Source organism: Procambarus clarkii, chromosome 1 (assembly GCF_040958095.1).
Source record: "Procambarus clarkii isolate CNS0578487 chromosome 1, FALCON_Pclarkii_2.0, whole genome shotgun sequence".
NCBI lineage: Eukaryota > Metazoa > Arthropoda > Malacostraca > Decapoda > Cambaridae > Procambarus > Procambarus clarkii.
In genome coordinates this window covers 40,520,842-40,543,946 of record NC_091150.1, presented here as the reverse complement: position 1 = coordinate 40,543,946, position 23,105 = coordinate 40,520,842, and the positions used below count along the sequence as shown (strand labels likewise).

The 23,105-nt window shown below is 40.5% G+C and overlaps 1 protein-coding gene across 1 annotated transcript in view; it reads right to left on the bottom strand.

Moving 5' to 3' along the window:
• The window catches only part of LOC123758842 (Ca[2+]-channel protein alpha[[1]] subunit D), a 797,128-nt gene that overhangs the window by 446,393 nt on the left and 327,630 nt on the right, over window positions 1-23,105 (bottom strand). Inside the window, exon 22 of the mRNA XM_069338501.1 lies at window positions 3,407-3,536. Within this exon, the coding sequence (XP_069194602.1) occupies window positions 3,407-3,536 (130 nt within the window). The remainder of the gene's footprint in view (window positions 1-3,406; window positions 3,537-23,105) is intronic.

Here is a 23,105-nt window from a genome sequence, read left to right as displayed (position 1 = left end):
TGTTAATGCAGTAATAATCTTACCTTGCTGAAGAATACTTCCTTTTAAGAATGCAAAGCTCACTCCTAAGAGCTCCATTGTCCTCTTCCAATTTAAGCACTTTTTCTTCATACTTCTTTTGAATATCGTCAATTACTGTATCTCTAACCTGCCAAGAAAACCTCCTTTCCTTATATCTTGTGATAAGAATCCTTTGAAACAATCATCTGTTGGTGTGTTTACATTCCCCATGGTGGCGGTGGCCATCTTTGTTATTGACAATAGTTTGTTCTAGAAAACAAACTTTTCTAACTCAGCTATTTTCACTCACTTTCACTTCTTTATTGTATCTTATCTGCTTTAAACTTCCCTCAGTCTTTATGTAACCTGTAGCCCTCAACCTGTCAATACAAGTAATTCAATATTCCAGGAGCTTGCTGCAGTGTGACTCCTGCCTCCTCTTGCTAGAGGTGGTGTGTGTGTGCCACATGATGAGCCTGTAAGAACGGTTGCAACTACAGGGCACAGATATCTGTGTGTCCCCTCCTGTAGCAGCATCAGTTTCGATAGATTCTCTGGATAGCCGAAGATTGACACACGACTCCGACAGGTGGCATTTGTGGTGGTGTGCGAGCCAGGAGTAACACAAGAGTAATGGGGCTGCATGCACCTAGGGCCACCTTCCCATAGGTGCCCTGTAAGTACTGCCCTTGCAGCTTAGGGTTACCTACCATGAACCGCTTTGGAGGCTACTTCTGTGTGGTTCTTTTTAATGCTCGGTGATTGCCTGCCCTTGGGGTTCAGCTGGGGTTGTTCTTACCCCTGTTTTACCTTGGGTAGGAGGTAGTTTTGTCACTGGGTGGGGCACAAGGTACTGTGCAGCTGTCTGATATAAGCAAAGAGATAGGTTCTGATCTCCTGGAGACGTTGTGCTTTTGTGGGGGTTTTGTTTTGTTTTGTTTTGCATGGTGGTGGTCTGCCTGGTGTGGCTGTAGGGCCACCCTCTGCTAGGTCCCCTTGCTTGCACATGTCACAGGGGTTCAGCTTTTGTTTGTTTGCTCGGTAGCTCTGAGATAACCGGGTAGTAGTAGCTTGCCTGGGCTTTTCTTAGCAGCCAGCCTAAGGGCCTTGGAATCCCCCATTGGGGCTCATTGCTTTGAGGAAGGAGACTTCTGAGTCCCACCTTGCTTTGTGCGAGTTTGAAGGTTGCTCTGTCCCCTTGTCTCAGGGTGACACCATTTTTGCCTCCGCCAGGCTGCCTGTTGGGTCAATGACATCTTTGACCTAGAGTCCTGCGAGTGGTGTTCCTTGCTTGTATTCCAATTTACTCAGTCCACTGATATTGATATTCAGGGTGCAGGCAGCTTCGGCATTGCATGCGAGGTTTAGGTTACTGCAACGTGCTAGGTTGGTTGTCTTTCTGGATGCTGCGTGGCTGCCCCGCTTTGGTTATATGGACCCACTCTTAAGGGAGTTAGTTGCCTCGACTTTGGTTTTGTCTGCGCCCCCTTGTCCTTTTCCTGCTGTGGTTCATCCTGCTTCATTCCCCCCTCCTGCTCCTGGCTCCCATACGTCTGAGGGTTTCATAATTGGGGCAGGATTTTTTTGGTGGTGAGACTCGGGCAGCTTTGGGGACTGCCCCATCTGGATAAGCGGTGGAGGCATTCAAGCCTGTTCCTCCTGCCAGGGCTTTTGGGTCATGCCAGCAGGTCCCCCTTCATCCCGGATTTTCTGGTGAATCCACCACATAGCTTCGAACCCTCATCACTGCTTCTACAGATTTTCTCATTGGTACAGTCACGTTAGTGTGATTACTCTATGTGTATTGAAAGAGGAGCATCAGAAGTAGAACAAGTCCTAGATGACAGAGCCAGTGTGCATGGGGGGATTATGTAAAAATCCTGTTCTGGCTTTTGTAGAAGTTTCAGGAAATCCTTGTGTGTGTTTTCTGCAGAACTCCAAGTTTCAATGCTTATACAGTACCATGTTTTGGTCTAGTTGCTAGAAGCGTGTGCATGGGAACATCCACCGCATAGGTTCGAACACTCATCACTGCTTCTACAGATTTTCTCATTATTATTACAGGTATTATTATTATTATTATTATTATTATTATTATTATTATTATTATTATTATTATTATTATTATTTCAACCAGGAGGTTGAAATCGGCATCTCCTGACATTGGCATCTCCGATTCCAAACTGGAAGTCGTTCACGACTTCGTGTACCTGGGCTCCACAATCTCTGATTCCCTCTCTCTTGATACAGAGCTAAACCAACGCATCGGTAAGGCATCTACTACCATGTCCAGACTGACAAAGAGAGTGTGGGCCAACAATAGGCTAACTGAGTATACTAAGATTCAGGTTTACAGAGCCTGTGTCCCAAGCACTTTCCTTTATGGCAGTGAGTCTTGGACACTCCGTGCTTGTCAGGAAAGACAGCTGAATGCCTACCATATGCGCTGCCTTCGACACATCTTGGACATCACCTGGCAGGACAAGGTGACAAACAACAGCGTCTTGGGGAGAGCAAGAATCACCAGCATGTACACAATGCTGAAACAGAGACGAATGCGCTGGCTAGGGCACGTTGTGTGAATGGGCGACGGCAGGATCCCCAAGGATCTCCTGTACGGAGAGCTGATGCAGGGAAAGCGTCCAACAGGCAAACCCCAGCTACGATACAAAGACGTATGCAAGAGGGACCTGAAAGCCATGGACGTCGATCTTGCTATATGGGAGACACTGGCTGCAGACCGTTCAGCCTGGGGGCAGTCTGTTCAAAGAGGTCTCTCTAAGTTCGAGGAGTCACTTGCCAAGGAATCGGAGGCAAAGAGACAGAGAAGGAAAGCCGGTAACCAGGAAGACAGACCAGAAATGGACTTCGTTTGTGCTCGGTGTGGGATGGACTGCCACTCTCGGATTGGCCTCATCAGTCACACCAGACGCTGCACCAGGATTGACAACTAGGGCGCAACTCCATAGTCTCCTGAGACTGAAGGAAGCCTACTAATATTATTATTATTATTATTATTATTATTATTATTATTATTATTATTATTATTAAAAGCTCAGAAGGGCATTAATTTTCTATGGAATGTCACCTGATGACTATCTCTAGAGTAGATTGATTAATTTTACTAATGACTCAGAACTAATAATCAGAACTTTTAAAATTTCTGCATTGCACTGCTATATCAGCATTACCATCCCTGTATGACTACAGGACCTGATGTATATGGACACAATGGGATTTTACATGAATATATATATATATATATATATATATATATATATATATATATATATATATATATATATATATATATATATATATATATATATATATATATATATATATATATATATATATATATTTATTTTAAGAAAGATGGCAAGTTCAAGACGTAGTAATAGCTTACGGTATTGCGTTGAGAATCAGAGCGAAGAGGATCCTCAGCAGCCAACATGCCAGATGAGATGAGAATGCAGACAAGAATAACATTACTGAAGAGACTGTGGTTGCACACAGCATGGCAGAAAACACGGAACCTGTTAAAATCAGATAAGCCCTTTATAACTTTTATAAAGAAGTAACTGATTATTCTCTGCTGGCTCGTAAATGTTAATGCATATTTTTAAAATTGTAGATATGTGCATTAAGTAATAAAATATATAACACTTTTAATCCAGGAATCTTAACTATAAGTGTATTTTGAGTTTTAATTTTCTTTTAATCAAATAATCTTAACTATATATGTAGTTTGAGTTTTCCAGAAATGTATTTACTAAAATATAAATTAATTTTTTAAACACCTTCCTACTCCCAGCCAGAACATAATTTTGTTGACATTTGTTGTACCATATGAGAGAAACAAATCATATGGCTAAAATTGAAACAGCTAAAATTGAAGAAAGAACACAAAGAGGCAAACTCAGGATATGATGCTATCAACCTGTTAAACCAAACAATTGAAATCATTATAAATTATATGATTCTGTTAAGCACCTTCATTGTAAGGTGACACATTTATATTAAGTGCTGAAATGTTATTACTGGGCAAAGAAATCAATAAATTAGAACTACAAAGATTAGAATATACTACTGTACCTATTTTTTCTATTCTAATAAAATACTTAAATTACATATTATATATTATTTTATCATCAAATTATTTTACTTAATATCCTTAGCAATTATATGTAAAGCCTATTTCCCTATTTACTAATGTCATTACTATCATTAATAAACTATTGTCTATGTAATAAAATCATAAAATAGGCAAACTTTAAAAATTACTACAAACACTACCCTGATCTGAATAGGATAAGAAGTGTGCACTGTACATTGATTAAACAAAATTAAATCCTTTGATGATTGCATCCACTGATGTGGCTGAACAATGGATATACAACTCTGGGCCATCACCAGACTGCCAGCTCTGAATATCTACCACATGATTTACTGTTCAAATGGTTTTGTAAACTCTCAATGTATCATAGTCTTTTATTAGTTTGATCTCTGATGACGTATTTCTATGGTTACATCAAGTTAATCATCAAATTATATTATTTAACATTATAACAAATATCTAATTATCAATTACTGTACTTTCAGTGCCATGTCAGGTTGAAAAACTGATGACCATGATCTTTTAGGATATCCTATTGCTTTACCCTATGGCTGCACATCCCAACAGGTGATGGGATGGCTAATTATTTTCCTTTGCCTGATTTACCTGAGGGCCACTAACACTAGTGGCCTTAACAAGGACAGAAAGGTGGCAGCTTGTCGAAGATCCTGCCATTTGCCTTAATGATCCTTTCCAGATGGATTTTAAAACCAAACAGAATTTTGGCATTTGTTAATTCAGCGAGTAAGCAGTTCCATGGGTTTATGACCCTGTGGGTTTAAAAAGCATCTCCTGTTCTCAGTCCTACATTGAGGTTTGTTGAGCTTGAAACTGTTGCTCCTTGTTTGAGTTACATTTGACCTTTTGAAGAAATTGTTAGGATCAACATTCTCCAACTTGTTCAGTATTTGAAAAGTTTCAATGAGATCTGCCCTGTCATGTCTGGTTTAAAGTGTTGTTAGGTCTGTGGCCCTCGACCATTCCTGATACGAGAGATGACTTTGCTCTGGAATGACTTTGTTGCCATGTGTTGCACTTTCTAAATAGCAGCTTTGTCCTTCTGAAGATGAGGTCTCCATGCTTGGATATAGAAATCCAAATGGGGTGTACCAGAGATATATATACAGCTGAACTACAACCTTCTCTTCCTTGAAGTCAAAGGTACACTTGATTATTCCTAGGGTTTGGTTAGCTTTTCTGACTGCTGCTTCTACCTTTTGTGCAACTTTTAGTGAGTGATGAATTTTTTACTCCTTTTCTTCATCAATCTGCAGAAATGTAAGGGCATTGATTTGGTAGTTATGGTGTGGGTTGCTATGCCCCACATGCAAGGTCTTGCATTTGTCGACATTATGACGATATATTTGCCAATCTTCTGACCAATTGTAGAGTTCTTTGTAAGGCTTCATTATCATTTCCCATTTTACTATAAATCTATGTGACATCTGCAAATTTCATGATGTGGTTTAACTTATATGACAAAAAGGGTTGGCCCCAAAATGGACCCGTGGTATCCACTTGCCACATTTCTCCATTCAGATTTGTTCCCATGTAGCACTACCATTTGCTTTCTTTGTTTCAACCCTTTTTTATTCATCCTAGTATTGTACCATTTATTCCATAGGCCTATATTTTCCTTGCCAGTCTTTCATGTGGTACCATAACAAAGGCTTTAGCAAAATCCATGTATACAACATTCACCAGAAGGCCTTTGTACGAGTAGCTCATTACCATTTAAAGAAAATGTGAGCAGGTTCCTGCTCACATTTACCTGAATTTACCTGAATTTTTCCTGATGGCCACTAATACTAGTGGCCTCAACGGGGACAGGAAGCCGGCGGCTTGTCAAATATTGACAAAGATCATTTTCCCTGATGATCTTTCTCAGCTGTATTTTAAAACCCAGCAGAGTTTTGGCATGTATGGCTTCAGGAGGTAGGCAGTTCCCCGGTTTTACAACCCTATGGGTGTAAAGCATCGTGCGTTTTCAGTCCTACATGGTTGCTTGTTTAGCTGGAACTCGTTGCTCCTCGTTCTTGCTACATCTGACCTTTTGAAGAAATTGTCCAGATCAACATCCTCCCAATTGTTCAATATTTTAAAGGTTTCCATGAGATCCACCCTGTCATGCCTGGTTTTCAGTGTTGTTAGCCCTCAACTGTTCCTGACATGAGAGATGACTAAGCTCTGGGATGATTTTTGTTGCCCAGTGTTGCTCCCTCTCCAGTGCAGTTATGTCTTTCTTAAGATGAGGTCTTTATGCCTAGAGATCTCATCCACACCCATGTTTGTGTGTGGGTGAGTGTAGGATATGGCAAGTGTGGGGTTGTGGTGGGTGTGGGTGTGTATAGGGATGTATGGGTACTTTTGTGGAGGGCAAATGAGCAATTCACAACCATTTTCTTGACCAGTCCTTATAAAGACTGCTGGTGGTGGCTGTGACTGTTCTGGAAGGATGGGCGAGGATGGGAGGGCAAGGATGAGGGCATGGCATGGGTAGGAGGGGAAGCATTGGGTATTTGTGAGGATTAGGGTGGTTGGTGATGGAGGCAGAGAGGAAAGGAGGGAGTCAGGCAGGGAAGGAGGGAGGGAAGAAAGAAGCCAGAGTGGGTGGGTGGAAGGGAGGGTGGGTGGACAGGCAGGCAAGAAAGAAGGCTGGAGTGGATGTGGGGGTGTCTGGATTGGGTGTGGAGGGTGTCTGTGGTGGGTGTGGGGATATCTGGAGTGAGTGTGGGTATCTAGAGTGGGTGTGGGGAGTCTCTGAATGTGGTTGTGGGTTTGGTGGGTGTCAGGTTTGAGTGAGGTGGGTGTTTGAATGTCATGTGCCTACCTGCCTCCCACTCCATGCCTGCCCACCTGCCTGCCTGCCTCCCACTCCATGCCTGCCTGCCTGCCTCCCACTCAATGCCTGCCTGCCTGCCTCCCACTCCATGCCTGCCTGCCTGCCTCCCACTCCATGCCTGCCTGCCTGCCTCCCACTCCATGCCTGCCTGCCTGCCTCCCACTCCATGCCTGCCTGCCTGCCTCCCACTCCATGCCTGCCCACCTGCCTGCCTGCCTCCCACTCCATGCCTGCCTGCCTGCCTCCCACTCCATGCCTGCCTGCCTGCCTGCCAGCCAGCCAGATAGCCTGCCACCCAGCCAGCCAGCGAGTTAGCCAGTTATCCATTTATTCATCCAGCCAACCAATATGTACATCCACTTACCAGCCAGCCAGCTAACCACCCAGCAAGCTACACACTAATTATAGTGTGTGGAAATAAAATTATGTTGGTTGTGGTACAAAAATTATGAATATATTCACTTTTGGACTTCACCGGTAAAAATTCTTCTTATCCATGTGTCGGGCTAATAGGGCAAGGGGAGGGACTTCTCATATAATTTGTATGAGCGATCTTATACAGTGTGTATATATATATATATATATATATATATATTGCATATAGTCCTGGGTACCATTCAGGCTTGTTTGCATATATATATGTGTGTGTATATATGTTGTACCTAGTAGCCAGAATGCACTTCTCAGCCTACTATGCAAGGCCCGATTTGCCTAATAAGCCAAGTTTTCATGAATTAATTGTTTTTTGACTACCTGACCTACTTAACCTAACCTAACCTAACTTTTTTGGCTACCTAACCTAACCTAACCTATAAAGATAGGTTAGGTTAGGTTAGGTAGGGTTGGTTAGGTTCGGTCATATATCTATATTAATTTTAACTCCAATAAAAAAAATTGACCTCATACATAATGAAATGGGTAGCTTTATCATTTCATAAGAAAAAAATTAGAGAAAATATATATATTCAACATATATATTTTCTCTAAGAGAAAATATATAAATTCAACATATATATATATATATATATATATATATATATATATATATATATATATATATATATATATATATATATATATATATATATATATATATATATATACAGTATATATATATATATATATATATATATATATATATATATATATATATATATATATATATATATATATATATATATATATATGTAATTACCTAAGTGTAGTTACAGGATGAGAGCTACGCTCGTGGTGTCCCGTCTTCCCAGCACTCTTTGTCATATAACGCTTTGAAACTACTGACGGTCTTGGCCTCCACCACCTTCTCACTTAACTTGTTCCAACCGTCTACCACTCTATTTGCGAAGGTGAATTTTCTTATATTTCTTCGGCATCTGTGTTTAGCTAGTTTAAATCTATGACCTCTTGTTCTTGAAATTCCAGGTCTCGGGAAGTCTTCCCTGTCGATTTTATCAATTCCTGTTACTATTTTGTATGTAGTGATCATATCACCTCTTTTTCTTCTGTCTTCTAGTTTTGGCATATTTAATGCTTCTAACCTCTCCTCGTAGCTCTTGCCCTTCAGTTCTGGGAGCCACTTAGTAGCATGTCTTTGCACCTTTTCCAGTTTGTTGATGTGCTTCTTAAGATATGGGCACCACACAACAGCTGCATATTCTAGCTTTGGCCTAACAAAAGTCATGAACAATTTCTTTAGTATATCGCCATCCATGTATTTAAATGCAATTCTGAAGTTAGAAAGCATAGCATAGGCTCCTTGCACAATATTCTTTATGTGGTCCTCAGGTGATAGTTTTCTATCTAGAACCACTCCTAGATCTCTTTCTTTATCAGAATTCTTTAATGATTTCTCACATAATATATAGGTTGTGTGGGGTCTATGTTCTCCTATTCCACATTCCATAACATGACATTTATTAACATTAAATTCCATTTGCCAAGTGGTGCTCCATATACTTATTTTGTCCAGGTCTTCTTGAAGGGCATGACAGTCATCTAAATTTCTTATCCTTCCTATTATCTTAGCATCATCAGCAAACATGTTCATATAATTCTGTATACCAACTGGCAGATCATTTATGTACACAATAAACATCACTGGTGCAAGAACTGAACCCTGTGGTACTCCACTTGTGACATTTCTCCATTCCGATACATTGCCTCTGATTACTGCCCTCATTTTTCTATCAGTCAGAAAATTTTTCATCCATGATAGAAGCTTACCTGTCACCCCTCCAATATTTTCCAGTTTCCAGAACAACCTCTTATGTGGAACTCTGTCAAAAGCCTTTTTTAGGTCCAGATAGATGCAGTCAACCCAACCATCTCTTTCCTGTAATATCTCTGTGGCTCGATCATAGAAACTGAGTAAATTCGATACACAGGATCTTCCAGATCGAAAACCATACTGTCTGTCTGATATTATATCATTTCTCTCTAGGTGTTCTACCCATTTAGTTTTGATTAGTTTTTCCAATACTTTCACTATTACACTTGTCAATGACACAGGTCTATAATTGAGGGGGTCTTCCCTGCTGCCACTTTTGTAGATTGGAACTATGTTAGCCTGTTTCCACCCGTCTGCTACGATTCCTGTATACAGGGATGCCTGAAAGATCAGGTGAAGTGGAATGCTGAGCTCAGATGCACATTCTCTCAGAATCCATGGTGAAACGCCATCTGGGCCAGCTGCTTTGTTCTTACCGAGCTCCTTGAGCATTTTTTCCACTTCGTCTCTAGACACCTCTATGTGTTCTATGTTGTTCTCTGGAATTCTTATTGTATCTGGTTCCCTAAAGATTTCATTTTGTACAAACACACTTTGGAACTTTTCGTTTAGTGTTTTACACATTTCCTTTTCATCTTCCGTGAATCTATTTCCCATTTTCAACCTCTGAATATTATCCTTTACCTGCAATTTGTTGTTTATGAATTTATAGAATAGACCTGGTTCTGTTTTACATTTGTCCGCAATCCCTTTTTCAAAATTTCTTTCTGCCTCTCTCCTCACTGCCGTGTAGTTGTTTCTCGCATCTTTGTATCACTGGTATGTTTGGGGGTTCGGCCTCTTCCTGTATTGATTCCATTTTTGTGTCTTTCGGTCTCTAGCCCTCTCGCAATTTCTATTGAACCAATCCTGTTTCCTAGTTCTGCATCTCTGTTTTGGTATAAATTTTTTTGTGCCTTTATCATATATTTCACAAAACTTGCCATACATCTCATTCACTTCCTTGCCTAGCATCAAGTCTGTCCAATTATACTCACTAAAAAAATTTCTAAGGTCACCATAATGTCCTCTCCTGAAGTCTGGTTTTTCAACTGCTTCAACCTCCTTATTTTCTTCCAGCTTATAACGCATTGCATACTTTATTCCCAAAAAGACATGGTCACTTTTACCCAAGGGAGGAAGGTACTGAATGTCAAATATCTCTTCCTCCTTCCTGGTAAATATCAAATCTAGCATGGAGGGAACGTCCCCTTCCCTCATCCTCGTAGCTTGTTTAACATGTTGATATAAGAATGTTTCCAGGATGAGGTCTACAAATTTACAGGTCCAAAAATCTTCTGTTTTAGCTTTATATGCTTCCCAGTCTATGGATTTCAAGTTGAAGTCACCGACTATCAACAGTCGTGATCTATCGTTATCCGCTCTCGCTATAATCTCTCTCATTATTGTTATAAGACCTTCACGTTTACTATCTAGCTCCTCCTTTGACCATGTGCTGCTTGGCGGTGGACTATATGCATTTATCATCATTAGTTTATCATCCTCATAGCAGATCTCTAGTGCTATTATGTCAACTTCTTGTGGATTGGCAGTCATTATTTCCTTCACCTTTAGGTGTTCTTTTACCAGCACAGCAACGCCACCGCCTTTCCTAATTTTTCTGTCCCGTCTCCAAATTGAGTAGCCCCTTGGGAATATGACCTCATTTAAAATTTCATCTTCAAGTTTTGTCTCCGTGAGTGCAACAATGTCTGGTGTCTGCAGCTATATTACATCACTTAACTCCAGTATCTTCGATCTCACTCCATCTATGTTGGTGTATGCAATCTTCAGGAACTTGTTCCCCCTCTCCTTATTCTTCACTCCCCCTCTCTCTATTGATTTTGTTGGTTTGCCTTTATGTACCACTTTACTGGTTTGCCTACCCCTATCACTTTGTAGAAAAAAGAATTTATTTCTTCTTCATTCCTGCTCTCATTTAAATGTTTTGCCTCAGCGAGGTTCAGTTTCAGCTTCTCTCTATCTTCTTTTGAAAGATCTCGTCTTAACGACCACCCTTTCCCATCCTCATTCCTTTGCAATTTTCTAGCATTCCTTAGTACTTCTTCCATCTGTTTGGCACCGTTTAGGGTGATCCTCAAAGGTCGATCTTTCCCTTTTACGTACCTGCCTATTCTCCTGTAGTCGCACACATTCTCACACATGTGTGTGTGTGTGTGTGTAAATCACGAAAGTAAACAAGTGATTAAAAATGTGACAGTGTCAGACCACGGAGGAAAATTGAAACAGGAATTTCCTTAAGTGCTTTCGTATATTAATACATCTTCAGAAGGAGTACTCCTTCTGAAGATGTATTAATATACTAAAGTACTTAAGGAAATTCCTGTTTCGATTTTCCTCCGTGGTCTGACATTGTCATATATATGTATACTGTATATATATATATATATATATATATATATATATATATATATATATATATATATATACAGTATATATATATATATATATATATATATATATATATATATATATATATATATATATATATATATATATATATATATATATATATATATATATATATATGTCGTACCTAGTAGCCAGAACACACTTCTCAGCCTACTATGCAAGGCCCGATTTGCCTAATAAGCCAAGTTTTCCTGAATTAATATATTTTCTCTAATTTTTTTCTTATGAAATGATAAAGCTACCCATTTCATTATGTATGAGGTCAATTTTGTTTTATTGTAGTTAAAATTAACGTAGATATATGACCGAACCTAACCAACCCTACCTAACCTAACCTAACCTATTTTTATAGGTTAGGTTGGGTTAGGTAACCGAAAAAGGTAGGTTAGGTTAGGTTAGGTAGGTTAGGTCGTCGAAAAAGCATTAATTCATGAAAACTTGGCTTATTAGGCAAATTGGGCCTTGCATAGTAGGCTGAGAAGTGCATTCTGGCTACTAGGTACGACATATATATATATATATATATATATATATATATATATATATATATATATATATATATATATATATATATATATATATATATATATATATACACAGTACAACCTCGATTCAATGTACCCCGATTCAACAAATCTCCGGCTAGTTCGCACACTTTTCATGCCGGATTTACTCACCCGGCATGAAATTTGATTTCATGCCGGATTTACTCACCCGACGAACAATGGTTCTCTGAAGTGGGGAATGTTCGGATTTGCTTACGATGTCCAGACAGAGTTCACTGACTGGTGGAAAACTTTCCCATTCTATCACAGATTACAATTAGTAATTTCCTCATATGACAAGTTTGATCACACAAGTGGACCGCACAAGTGGACCGCATAAGTGGTCCACAAGCTTATGATGTTGGGACAGAGTTCACAGAGTGGTGGAAAACTTTCTCATTCTATCACAGGTTACAATTAATAGTTCCCCCATATGACAAGTTCGATCACACAAGTGGACCGCACAAGTGAGTCCACAAGCTTACGATGTTGGGACAGAGTTCACAGAATTGTACAAACTGTCTCATTCTATCACAGTTTACAATTAATAATTCCTTCATAAGACAAGTTGGATCACACAATTAAGTGGACCACACAAGAAGTGAACCATATGAACCAAACACCAGCCAGAATAGTCCACACAACAAGTCAACCATTTGAACCAGATACCAGCCAGAGTGGTCCACACAAATGAACGACTGAGTTTCCATAATTTTCGTTCACTGATCTGTGGCAGACATATCTTTGTAAATTAATTTAAAGGCTGAAGCGTGATTAGCTAGCTACATGTTGTAAAATCTCCTTATAGACATTTTCTGTGATGAAACAAGCTGAGTGAGGGTGAACAGATAAGGGAATACTATACTGTAAACCTCACTTGGTTTTCCTTCGTCTGTGTTGTTATAGTTCAGTGACCCATGACTTTGAAAGTTTCAGATTAATAAATCATTTCTAAAACCAGTGCTTTTAGCTTTTTATTATCCTATTTTAACTAAACTAAATAAAACCGAAAATATACTGTAATATGATGAACATCTGCTATTTGAGAAATTATTTATGTTATTGGAACAACTCCAGCGTGAGCGAGTGGATGGATCTAATCCCTGTACACACAGCACCATGTGTTTCTCGTTTCATTTCGTCGCCACAGTTCAGTGACTACGGCTTCGAAATAATAAAATTGATAAATTAGTTCTAAAATAAGTTTTTTTTTATATCTCTTATTATCCTAATGTTATTACCTTGAGGTTACCTTGAGGTGCTTCCAGGGCTTAGCGTCCCTGCAGCCCGGTCATCGACCAGGCCTCCTGGTTGCTGGACTGATCAACCAGGCTGTTGGACGCGGCTGCTCGCAGCCTGACGTATGAGTCAGGAGTCAGGGGAAAAAACACTTAGACTAAAACTTAAAAGTAATTTTGCTTAAAGTATAAATTGTGTTGAAAGAAACAAAATAAAAGATAAAAAGGAGGGGAACATGGTAGAAAATAGCCAATATACAAGTTGGACAACAAACAGCATTTTTAAAAAAATAGTAAGACATGAGTTGACATTTAAGGGTATTGTATTGTATCAGATGTAAGATGAACAAGATGAAGGATGCTGATCCTGACAATTTATTCATAAGGTCAGATGTCAGAGTTAACAGTCCCCGTAGCGTAATGGTAAGACGCTTGCCTGGAGTTTTGTGAGCGCCTTGTCCTGGGTATCGTATCCTGGTTGGGGAGGATTTACTGGGCATCAATCCTTAATTGTAGACTCTGTTTAACCCAACAGTAACCCTAGGTAAAATGGGTACCTAGTTGTTAAATGATTTAGCGGGGTCATATTATGGGGAACATAGGATTAAGGACTTACTCAAAATACTATGCGTGCTAGTGGCTGGACAGAATGTAAGAACTCTTGTATACATAGATAAATAAATAAAAATCTGTAACACAAACAAGAAGCAACAGTTTCAAGCTCAACAAACTCTAATGTAGGACTGTGAACAGGAGATGCTTTTTCACCCACAGGGTTATAAACCCATGTAAGTACCTACCTGCCAAAGCTGTAAATGCAAAGACTGTGTTAGATTTCAAAATCTACCAGGAAAATATCAAGGTAAATGGGCGGACCTTTGACAAGCCACCGGTTTCCTGTCCTAGTCAAGGCCATTAGTGTTAGTAGCCCTCAGGTGTAAATCTGGTAAAACATATACCATTATCTTCAAGTAATGTAAACCCATTGTATCGTCTTGTGAATAAAATTATTATTTTTATTATTACTGTATTATTATTATTATTATAATGAGCTGGGCCTCGAAAAACAGCCAAGCTAACAATCAAATACTGAAAATTGTCATTATTCAACCTGCAAGGGGTTCTCTGGGCCACCAGCACTAGCTTGCAGGAAGCAAGGATTATTCCATACTTATTCCATCTTGAAATTGACAGAGGTGTGGGGAATGGGAGGTGTTGGGAGATGAGGAAAGTGGGGAGGGGAGGGACTGGAAGCAAGGAAAGACTGGGTGTGAGATGGGACTGGGAGTGGGGATTGTAGGAAGAGTGAGGAGGGGCTTGGATGTTGAGATGAAAGCCTGGGGAGGGGCTAGGTGCAATCAATAGGCATCTCAGCCAGCTAGTCCATGGAAGTACTAGTTTTGATTTTTTGTATTTTACGATGCTATACCAGACTTTGTCAGAAGCTTTTGATATATCTCTGAACACTATAGTGCCAGAAACTCTCAGCTGCCCACCCACTCTCAGGCTTGGCCTAGGCCTGCTTGCTCTTGGCTGGCAACCCACTCTCAGCGGTCTACTCACTCTTAGTCACCCCAACTGTTCTTGGCTGCTCTCTGCCACTTGCCCACTCTCGGCAACCCACCCACTCCCTGCTGCCCATACACAATACACAGTGTTGACTACACACAGGGCACCAGGAGGCAGGAGTCACACTGCAGCAGGCTCCAGAAAATTCCAATTCACAAAATATTGGGAACAGGTTGAGGGCTGTACCTGGTTTCCCAGGATACATGAAGGGATAGGGAATTTGAAAAACACCAAAGAAACAAGCAATAAGTAAAAGTGAGTGAAAAACCTGCACTGGAAAAGTTGACATTTCCAAACAGAAAAATGTCAACAACAACAAAGATGGCCACCACCACAAGGGAGGAAAACAACACTAACAGATGAATGTTTTTAAGGATTATCAGCAAAAAATAAAAATAAGAGGTGATTTTCTTGGCAGGTTAATGATTATTGAGGACCTGCTAAAGAATTATGAAGTAAAAGTAAATAAATTAAAACAAGAAAATGATGGTCTCAAGATTGAATTTTGTAATTTAAAAGGAAGTATTTTCTAGTATGGTAAGGAAATTACTATCTTCACTGATAAGGTTAAGAGACAGGAGGCACAAATCAAGTTACTAGTAATTACATAAATGTAGTTACAGAATGAGAGATACGCTCGTGGTGTCCCATATTCCCAACACTCTTTGTCATATAACGCTTTGAAATTACTGACGGTTTTGGCTTCCACCACCTTCTCACCTAACGTGTTCCAACCGTCTACCACTCTGTTTACAAAAAAAAAGAATTTTCTTATATTTCTCAGGAAGCTTTGTTTTGTTAATTTAAATCTATGATCTCTTGTTCTTAATGTTCCGGGTCTCAGGAATTCTTCTCTATCAATTTTATCGATTCCTGTTACTATTTTGTACATAGTGATCATATCGCCTCTTTTTCTTCTATCTTCTAGTTTTTGCATATTTAATGTTTCTAACCTCTCCTCGTAATTCTTGTTCTTCAGTTCTGGGAGCCACTTAGTGGCATATCTTTGCACCTCTTCCAGTTTGTTGATGTACTTCTTAAGATATGGGCACCATACAACCACTGCATATTCCAGCTTTGGCCTAACAAAAGTTGTGAACAATTTCTTTAGTATTTCTCCATCCATGTACCAACCACTCTGTTTACAAAAAGTTAATTTTCTTATATTTCTCAGGCAGCTTTGTTTCGTTAGTTTAAATCTATGATCTCTTGTTCTTGACGTTCCGGGTCTCAGGAATTCTTCCCTATCAATTTTATCGATTCCTGTTACTATTTTGTACGTAGTGATCATATCGCCTCTTTTTCTTCTACCTTCTAGTTTTTGCATATTTAATGTCTCTCTAACCTCTCCTCGTAGCTCTTGTCCTTCAGTTCTGGGAGCCACTTAGTGGCATGTCTTTGCACCTTTTCCAGTTTGTTGATGTACTTCTTAAGATATGGGCACCATACAATTACTGCATATTCCAGCTTTGGCCTAACAAAAGTCGTGAACAATTTCTTTAGTATTTCTGCATCCATGTATTTAAAAGCAATTCTGAAGTAAGAAAGTGTAGCATAGGCTCCTCGCATAATGTTCTTAATGTGGACCTCAAGTGACAGTTTTCTATCTAGAACCACTCCTAGATCTCGTTCTTTGTCAGAATTCTTCAAAGATTTCTCACATAATTTATAGGTTGTGTGGGGGTCTATGTTCTCCTATTCCACATTCCATAACATGGCATTTATTCACATTAAATTCCATTTGCCAAGTGGTGCTCCATATACTTATTTTGTCCAGGTCTTCTTGAAGGGCATGACAATCATCAAGGTTTCTTATCTTCCCTATTATCTTAGCATCATCGGCAAACATGTTCATATAATTCTGTATTCCATCTGGTAGATTGTTTATGTAGACAATGAACATTATCGGTGCAAGAACTGAACCCTGTGGTACTCCACGTGTGACATTCCTCCAATCCGATACATTGCCTCTGATTACAGCCCTCATGTTGCTATCAGTTAGGAAATGTTAGACCCAGAACCCAAACCGTCAAAGGAGGAGATGAAATGTCTGCCGTATAGAAAAACTTCCCAACGCCAGCGAGCCCACCAGGAGATTGGATACTACTGTTCCGACGCGAGACTCTAGAGAAGGGATACCGCGGAACCTTGAAAATGTCAACAGGCAGGGTAAGCCAGCAAACCAGGAACCCAAACCTGGCAATAGTTGAGCCAAAAGGCAAAAACAAAATACATAACAATTTGTAAGATAAAACACAAGAAAAAAGACCAGAAGAACAGCCCCAGCACCAGCGGCTAGGGACAAGAGTGTAGATGGAAGATGCGGACGAAAAAGACAGGTAGCAAACGGGAACAAAAAGTCACGCCAACAACATAGAAATGTCAGTCATGTCTCAACACAAGACGAAACTGAAAAAGGTGCAAAGGTATGCCACCAGACTAGTACCCAAACTGAGGGGAATGAGTTACGAGGTGAGACTACGGGAAGTAAACTTCATGTTACTGGGAGACAGAAGAGCTAGAGGGGACATGACCACCACATTCAAGATTCTCAGAGGAATCGATAGGGTAGATAAAGATAGACTATGGAGCCCAAGGGGCACACGCACCAGATGACACAGGTGGAAAGGAGTGCCCAAAGCCATAGAGACGTTAGAAAAAAGTATTTCTGGGTCAGAGTAGGAGACAAATGGAAAGCATGAGAAAGTGATGTAGTGGAGGCTGACTCCACACACAGCATCAAGCATAGATAAGATAGAGCCCAGTAGGGTCAGAAACCAGTACAGTAGATGATTGACAGGTGAGGGGTGGGACTAAAAAGCAAGAGCCCAAGCCCTGCAAACACAACTAGGTAAGGACAACTGGGTAAATACAGAGGTAACAAAGACATCAAGCAAGTGACAGGTGAGAGGCAGGACTAAAGAGCCAAATCTCAACCCCAGCAAGCACAACTAGGTGAAGACAAATAGGCGAGTACAAAGAATCCAACATATATGGAAGGGCTAAGCCAGGCACTGCAAGATGGGCAAGGAAAAAGTGACTCAGATAAAACCACGAAAAACAGGGCCGTAGCCCCCCTTTGTAACAAACAACACAAACGAACAAGGAAGGCCCCAGGAAGAAGCACGCAAGGGCCAAACAAAAATGCCACAACCAATCCCCAACATGCATCCACAGCATGAAAACTGCAGCAAAATGTCACCACACAACATCCTGACACAGTAACATTTACAGTACCTCATAACATCCACCCATACCATTGTACCTCATAACATGGTGGAGGTGGGGTCCCTTGATTGACTCAAGCACAGGTTGGACACGCATATCAGTGGGACTGGATGGGTACAAATAGGAGCTGCCACGTATGGGCCAATAGGCCCTCTGCAGTCACCTGTGTGCTAATGGTCTTATATTCATATCCAAAAAGCACGAACCAGCGTCTGGCCGAAAGAGACGCCAGATCGCATAAACTCACCTGCAGAACGGAGGCAAAAACATGTCACGACACAACGTAGCCGAGAAGATTCCGGGAGCACCGTCAGGGGAAGAAGGCCAGAGCCGCACATGCCGGAGAAGAGTAGGGGAAAGGCGAAGGAGGCGCCCCACACCCATAACACAAGGAAAACCCCGGCGTCCGCCCCATAGCGGTAGTCCAGAACAGCCCCGGTAGCTACGGGGCATGGATTGGAGAATGGAGAGGAACGAGAAGCGAAGCACCCGAGAGAAAAGGACACAGAAAACCAGCACTTGGGCACACTGCCCAGACCAAAACAAACTCCCATGGTGCACGCGCAGGACACGAGGTCCGAAGGCCCCCAACTAGGAGTATGAAAAAAAACGAACAGTGCCGAGACAGAGCATGGAAAGAAGAGAATTACAAAAAGAACGAGACAGGACCGAAAACCAAGAACAAGCACGGAAGAGGACCAACAAGCCTGAGAAAGGACTGGAGGGAAGCCAAACCGGAAGATGACAGTCGTTCCAATAATATGGGAAGAAGCGAAAACTTTCTCGAACCTTCGAGAACACATAGAAGCAAGCACTAAGCACGAAGGCACAAAAAAGCATAGTCGCACCCGAGACCAAAAGTCATGTAGAACCCCGAGAAGAGGGGAACATGACAGAAAAGTCCCGACCCAAGGTAGAAGGGTGAATAAACGTTAAAGAGAACCCACTGCCAGAAGTAAACAACGGACCCAAGGGACAAGGAATCGAACGGGGGAGGGGCCGATGCCCAACAACTCATATGGAGAGAGGGGAAGAAAACCCCCACTCCTCGGAACCATACGCCCCGCTCAGAGGGTAGAAAACCCCGGCGGGGTCCAACGGGTCTCGAGACCCCCCAAGTCAGACCCTCTCCAACCCCAGGAACCCACACGGCAGGCCCCAGGGCTGAGCCGTCCCCCCAAAGCCCCAGCCTCACAAAAAAAAGCCGGGGCAGTCAGAAAAGTACTAAGGAAGGGAGCCCACTGGCAGACTCATACAACACGGCTGGAGGAATAGGCTCGAATGCTTCCGTTGCTACCCTGGAAAGGGAAATCCCCGAGACCGCCCGAGTCTCAAGACCATCGAAGCCCCTGTCCCAACCCCGAACCCACAAACGGTAAGGATCTGGATGCAGGGAGAAAGGAGGATTATCACACTAGACCACAACAGGGGAAAGACAAGGGGGCGCGGAAGGAAACAAAACTAAAGCGACCGACACCCCTCCATGCCCATCACACCAACTTAAACGGGGCAACCTCGGGGCTTCCGGGAAGCAAACACCCTAGCTCGTTGCCACCACCGAAACACAACGTGCATCACCCGTGCTGCCTGCACCCCGCATAGTCAGAATAAGACTGGGTAATCAAGCCATAAACAAGCAACAAAACTTGCAGGGCTCTGGGTGCCACTGAGCCCACAGGCAGCAGACGGAGGCAAAAACAGTAAGAGTCACTCACCCTGAGACAAGAGGACAGAGCAACCCTCGAACTCGCACAAAGCGAGGAGGGACTCCGGGGTCACATCCATCGGACCCACACGTCCCAGTGGGGATTCCCAGGGTCCTGAGCGTTTACCTATAGGAACTCACACCCAGGTAATCCCAGGCAGGATACTGCTAACCGGTGCCCAAGTACTCAGTGAGCAACCATGGGTGGCACACTGGCTCCCAAACACCTGTCTGATGTGGTGTTGACAGATCGCTCTCTGTCGGTGAAATTCAGACCTTATTGTTTGAGGAACATAAGGGTCATGATATTGATGCAGCTGGGTGCAATAAGGACCTAACAGAAAGGTCAGAGACAACTGATATAGCACTGGTGGGGACGATATAATGAGCGTATCCAGTTGTATCTTTGAGCACCACTCTTGCCCACCCATGCCATCTCCAATTTTTATAGATGATACATAGATGAATTGTTTTCTGGGTTCAGTGATGATGCATCTGATACAAGTAGCATAGATGAACAGTATTAGCGGCTTCCATGGTGGTGTTTTTCCATAGATATTTTCAAGAACAGCTGAATCTCTTCCAAAATTGCCGAATCTCGTCCAGAATGGCTGAATCTCTTCCTGATTGACTGAACCTCTTCCAGAATGACTGAATTTCTTCCAGTGAGGGACCTTACAAAGCAATCTTTTCAAGACTACCTTACAAATTGATCTTTTCCTATAATCTTTTCACGACTTCCTTACGCTTTACAAGCTTGGCTACATACCACCTACAGGTACTAAAGCCAAGGGAGTACGTGAGTGCATTATTTGCAAGCACACAGAACGAAGAAACAGAAAGCGAAAATCTATCTGTACCTGGTGCAACGAGAGCAAAGTCGCGCTGTGTACCATGGACTGTTTCGTTGATTACCATTCACTTCCAAAGTACTGAATGGGCTGTACAGTGCTGATATCATAAGAAACACATCAACATACTGGAAAAGGTGCAAAGACATGCCACTAAGTGGCTCCCAGAAATGAAGGACAACAGCTACAAGGAGAGGTTAGAGGCATTAACCCTCAAACTGCGAAATACATACATATACGATTTAACATAAAAAATTTAACGTAAGTTTTTAAAACTTGCACAAACACTTTCCAATTTTTTTGCATAATCAACTAGGCAAATGGTCCAACTTTGTCTAAATGATCACGGCGTAACTTAAAAAACATGAGAATCAAAATTAATTTTAAAATATAATATTGAAAACTTCAGATTTTCATTTCAGAATTTAAAAAAAAATGAACTATCACCAATTGTTCATTTAATGTTATTATTCTCTCAAAATAGCATATGATCTTCATTTTCATCAAATTAGAATATAGGTTTTCAGTATAGTGTACTGTAAAAAATAAATTGTCAATAAAGCATTTGATATATGCAGTAAATTTAGACCAAAAAAAAATTATAGCTCCAAATGTATAAAGTTTACGAAAAATCCATTCTGAAAGGATTGTAGAACAGACAGCTGAGCACACAATATGTCAAAATACTGAGAATGAGTAAAAAACTGGAATTTTAGAAGCCACTCAAAGTTGAAACTCTAGTTTCAGAGATAATTGAAGTTGAAGTTATCAATAATGAATAAAGTTTTAATTCGTTAATTTAATTGTATGTTTTAATAATCATTGTTTGGCATTCGTACTCGAATATGCGAAAGTTGTAGGTCAATATGTGTTGAAATGAAGTCAAGGAAAAATAACCCCCCCAAATATACAAAATCAAGGGAAAATTATAATAATTACAATGATTTAGGGGATAAATTTAGGGTACACTTTATAAGTGAAAAGCCTTAATATGGTTTCTAATAATCAAAACAAACTAAAGAGACAAAGAAAATTGAGTTTGAAATCACAGATAAAATCAGCCAAAAAAATTAAAGGTCCCAAGTTTTGCGAGTTGTGACTAATATATTTGTTGATCAATTTCATTCTATCTTCACATAGTTAGGGAAACATATGCATTTTCCCGGGTAAAACAAAATCAGATAATAAACAAAGGAGAAAAAACTAAAATCTTAAAAAAAAGAAAACTTAAAAAAATAATATTTTTTGGACATTGATGAAAGTAACTTATATTAACATTGGACAATGTATTTATATGATATATAACAAAATTGAGCATATTAACATAGCTACTCATTATTATTGGCGTTATTATGCATTACTCAGCAATGATACAATGGCACCAACTTCATGACCCCTTTGTGGACACTTCTTACTAGTATTCTTCTTTTTTTAGCATCGCATAGGTGCTTGCATCACTTAATTACTGCATTATCCTTCAGTTCCAGTTATTAGGAGCTGTTTTCCTTATCAACAAAATGTTGCTATTTTTTAAAATTTGTGTAAAATCTATTTCTGAAAATATTTTTATGAAAATTTCACAACACTGAAGCCAATAAGTTGGAGATTTGTTTAACATATTTAAGTTATTATTACATAATTCAAATATTTTTTGCTACTGGGCCCCCAATATGCACTGGTAATATGCGCAGTCTAAGGGTTAAATATGCAAAAACTTGAAGGAAGAAGAAAAAGAGGAGATATAATCACTACGTACAAAATAGTAAGAGGAATCGATAAAATTGATAGGGAAGAATTCCTGAGACCTGGAACTTCAAGAACAAGAGGTCATAGATTTAAACTAAACAAAGCTGCCAGAGATATAAGAAAATTCACCTTTGTAAACAGAGTGGTAGACGGTTGGAAGAAGTTAGGTGAGAAGGTGGTGGAGGCCAAAACCGTCAGTAATTTCAAAGCATTATATGATAAAGAGTGTTGGGAAGACGGGACACTACGAGCATAGCTCTCATCCTGTAACTACACTTAGGTAATTACATGACAGCAGTCATCTGATACTAGAAAGAAAACAGACTGCCTGCTTGGTTGCCTGTTTTCTTTATTATTTTATTATTATTCAGTAAGATTTATTTTGGGTTTAATTTTTCCCCTTTTATTTTTCTTGGGGGTTTTATTTTTATTTTACTCTGCTGTTGTCTATTTTAGCTCGCCCTACCTTTCTAGTGTGTTTTTCTTCAGTTAGTGATCTTGAATCCTATGAACCTTGAGCCTCTGTGAGGAACTCTGGATTTTCGCTTCTGGTCTCCAGAAGGAA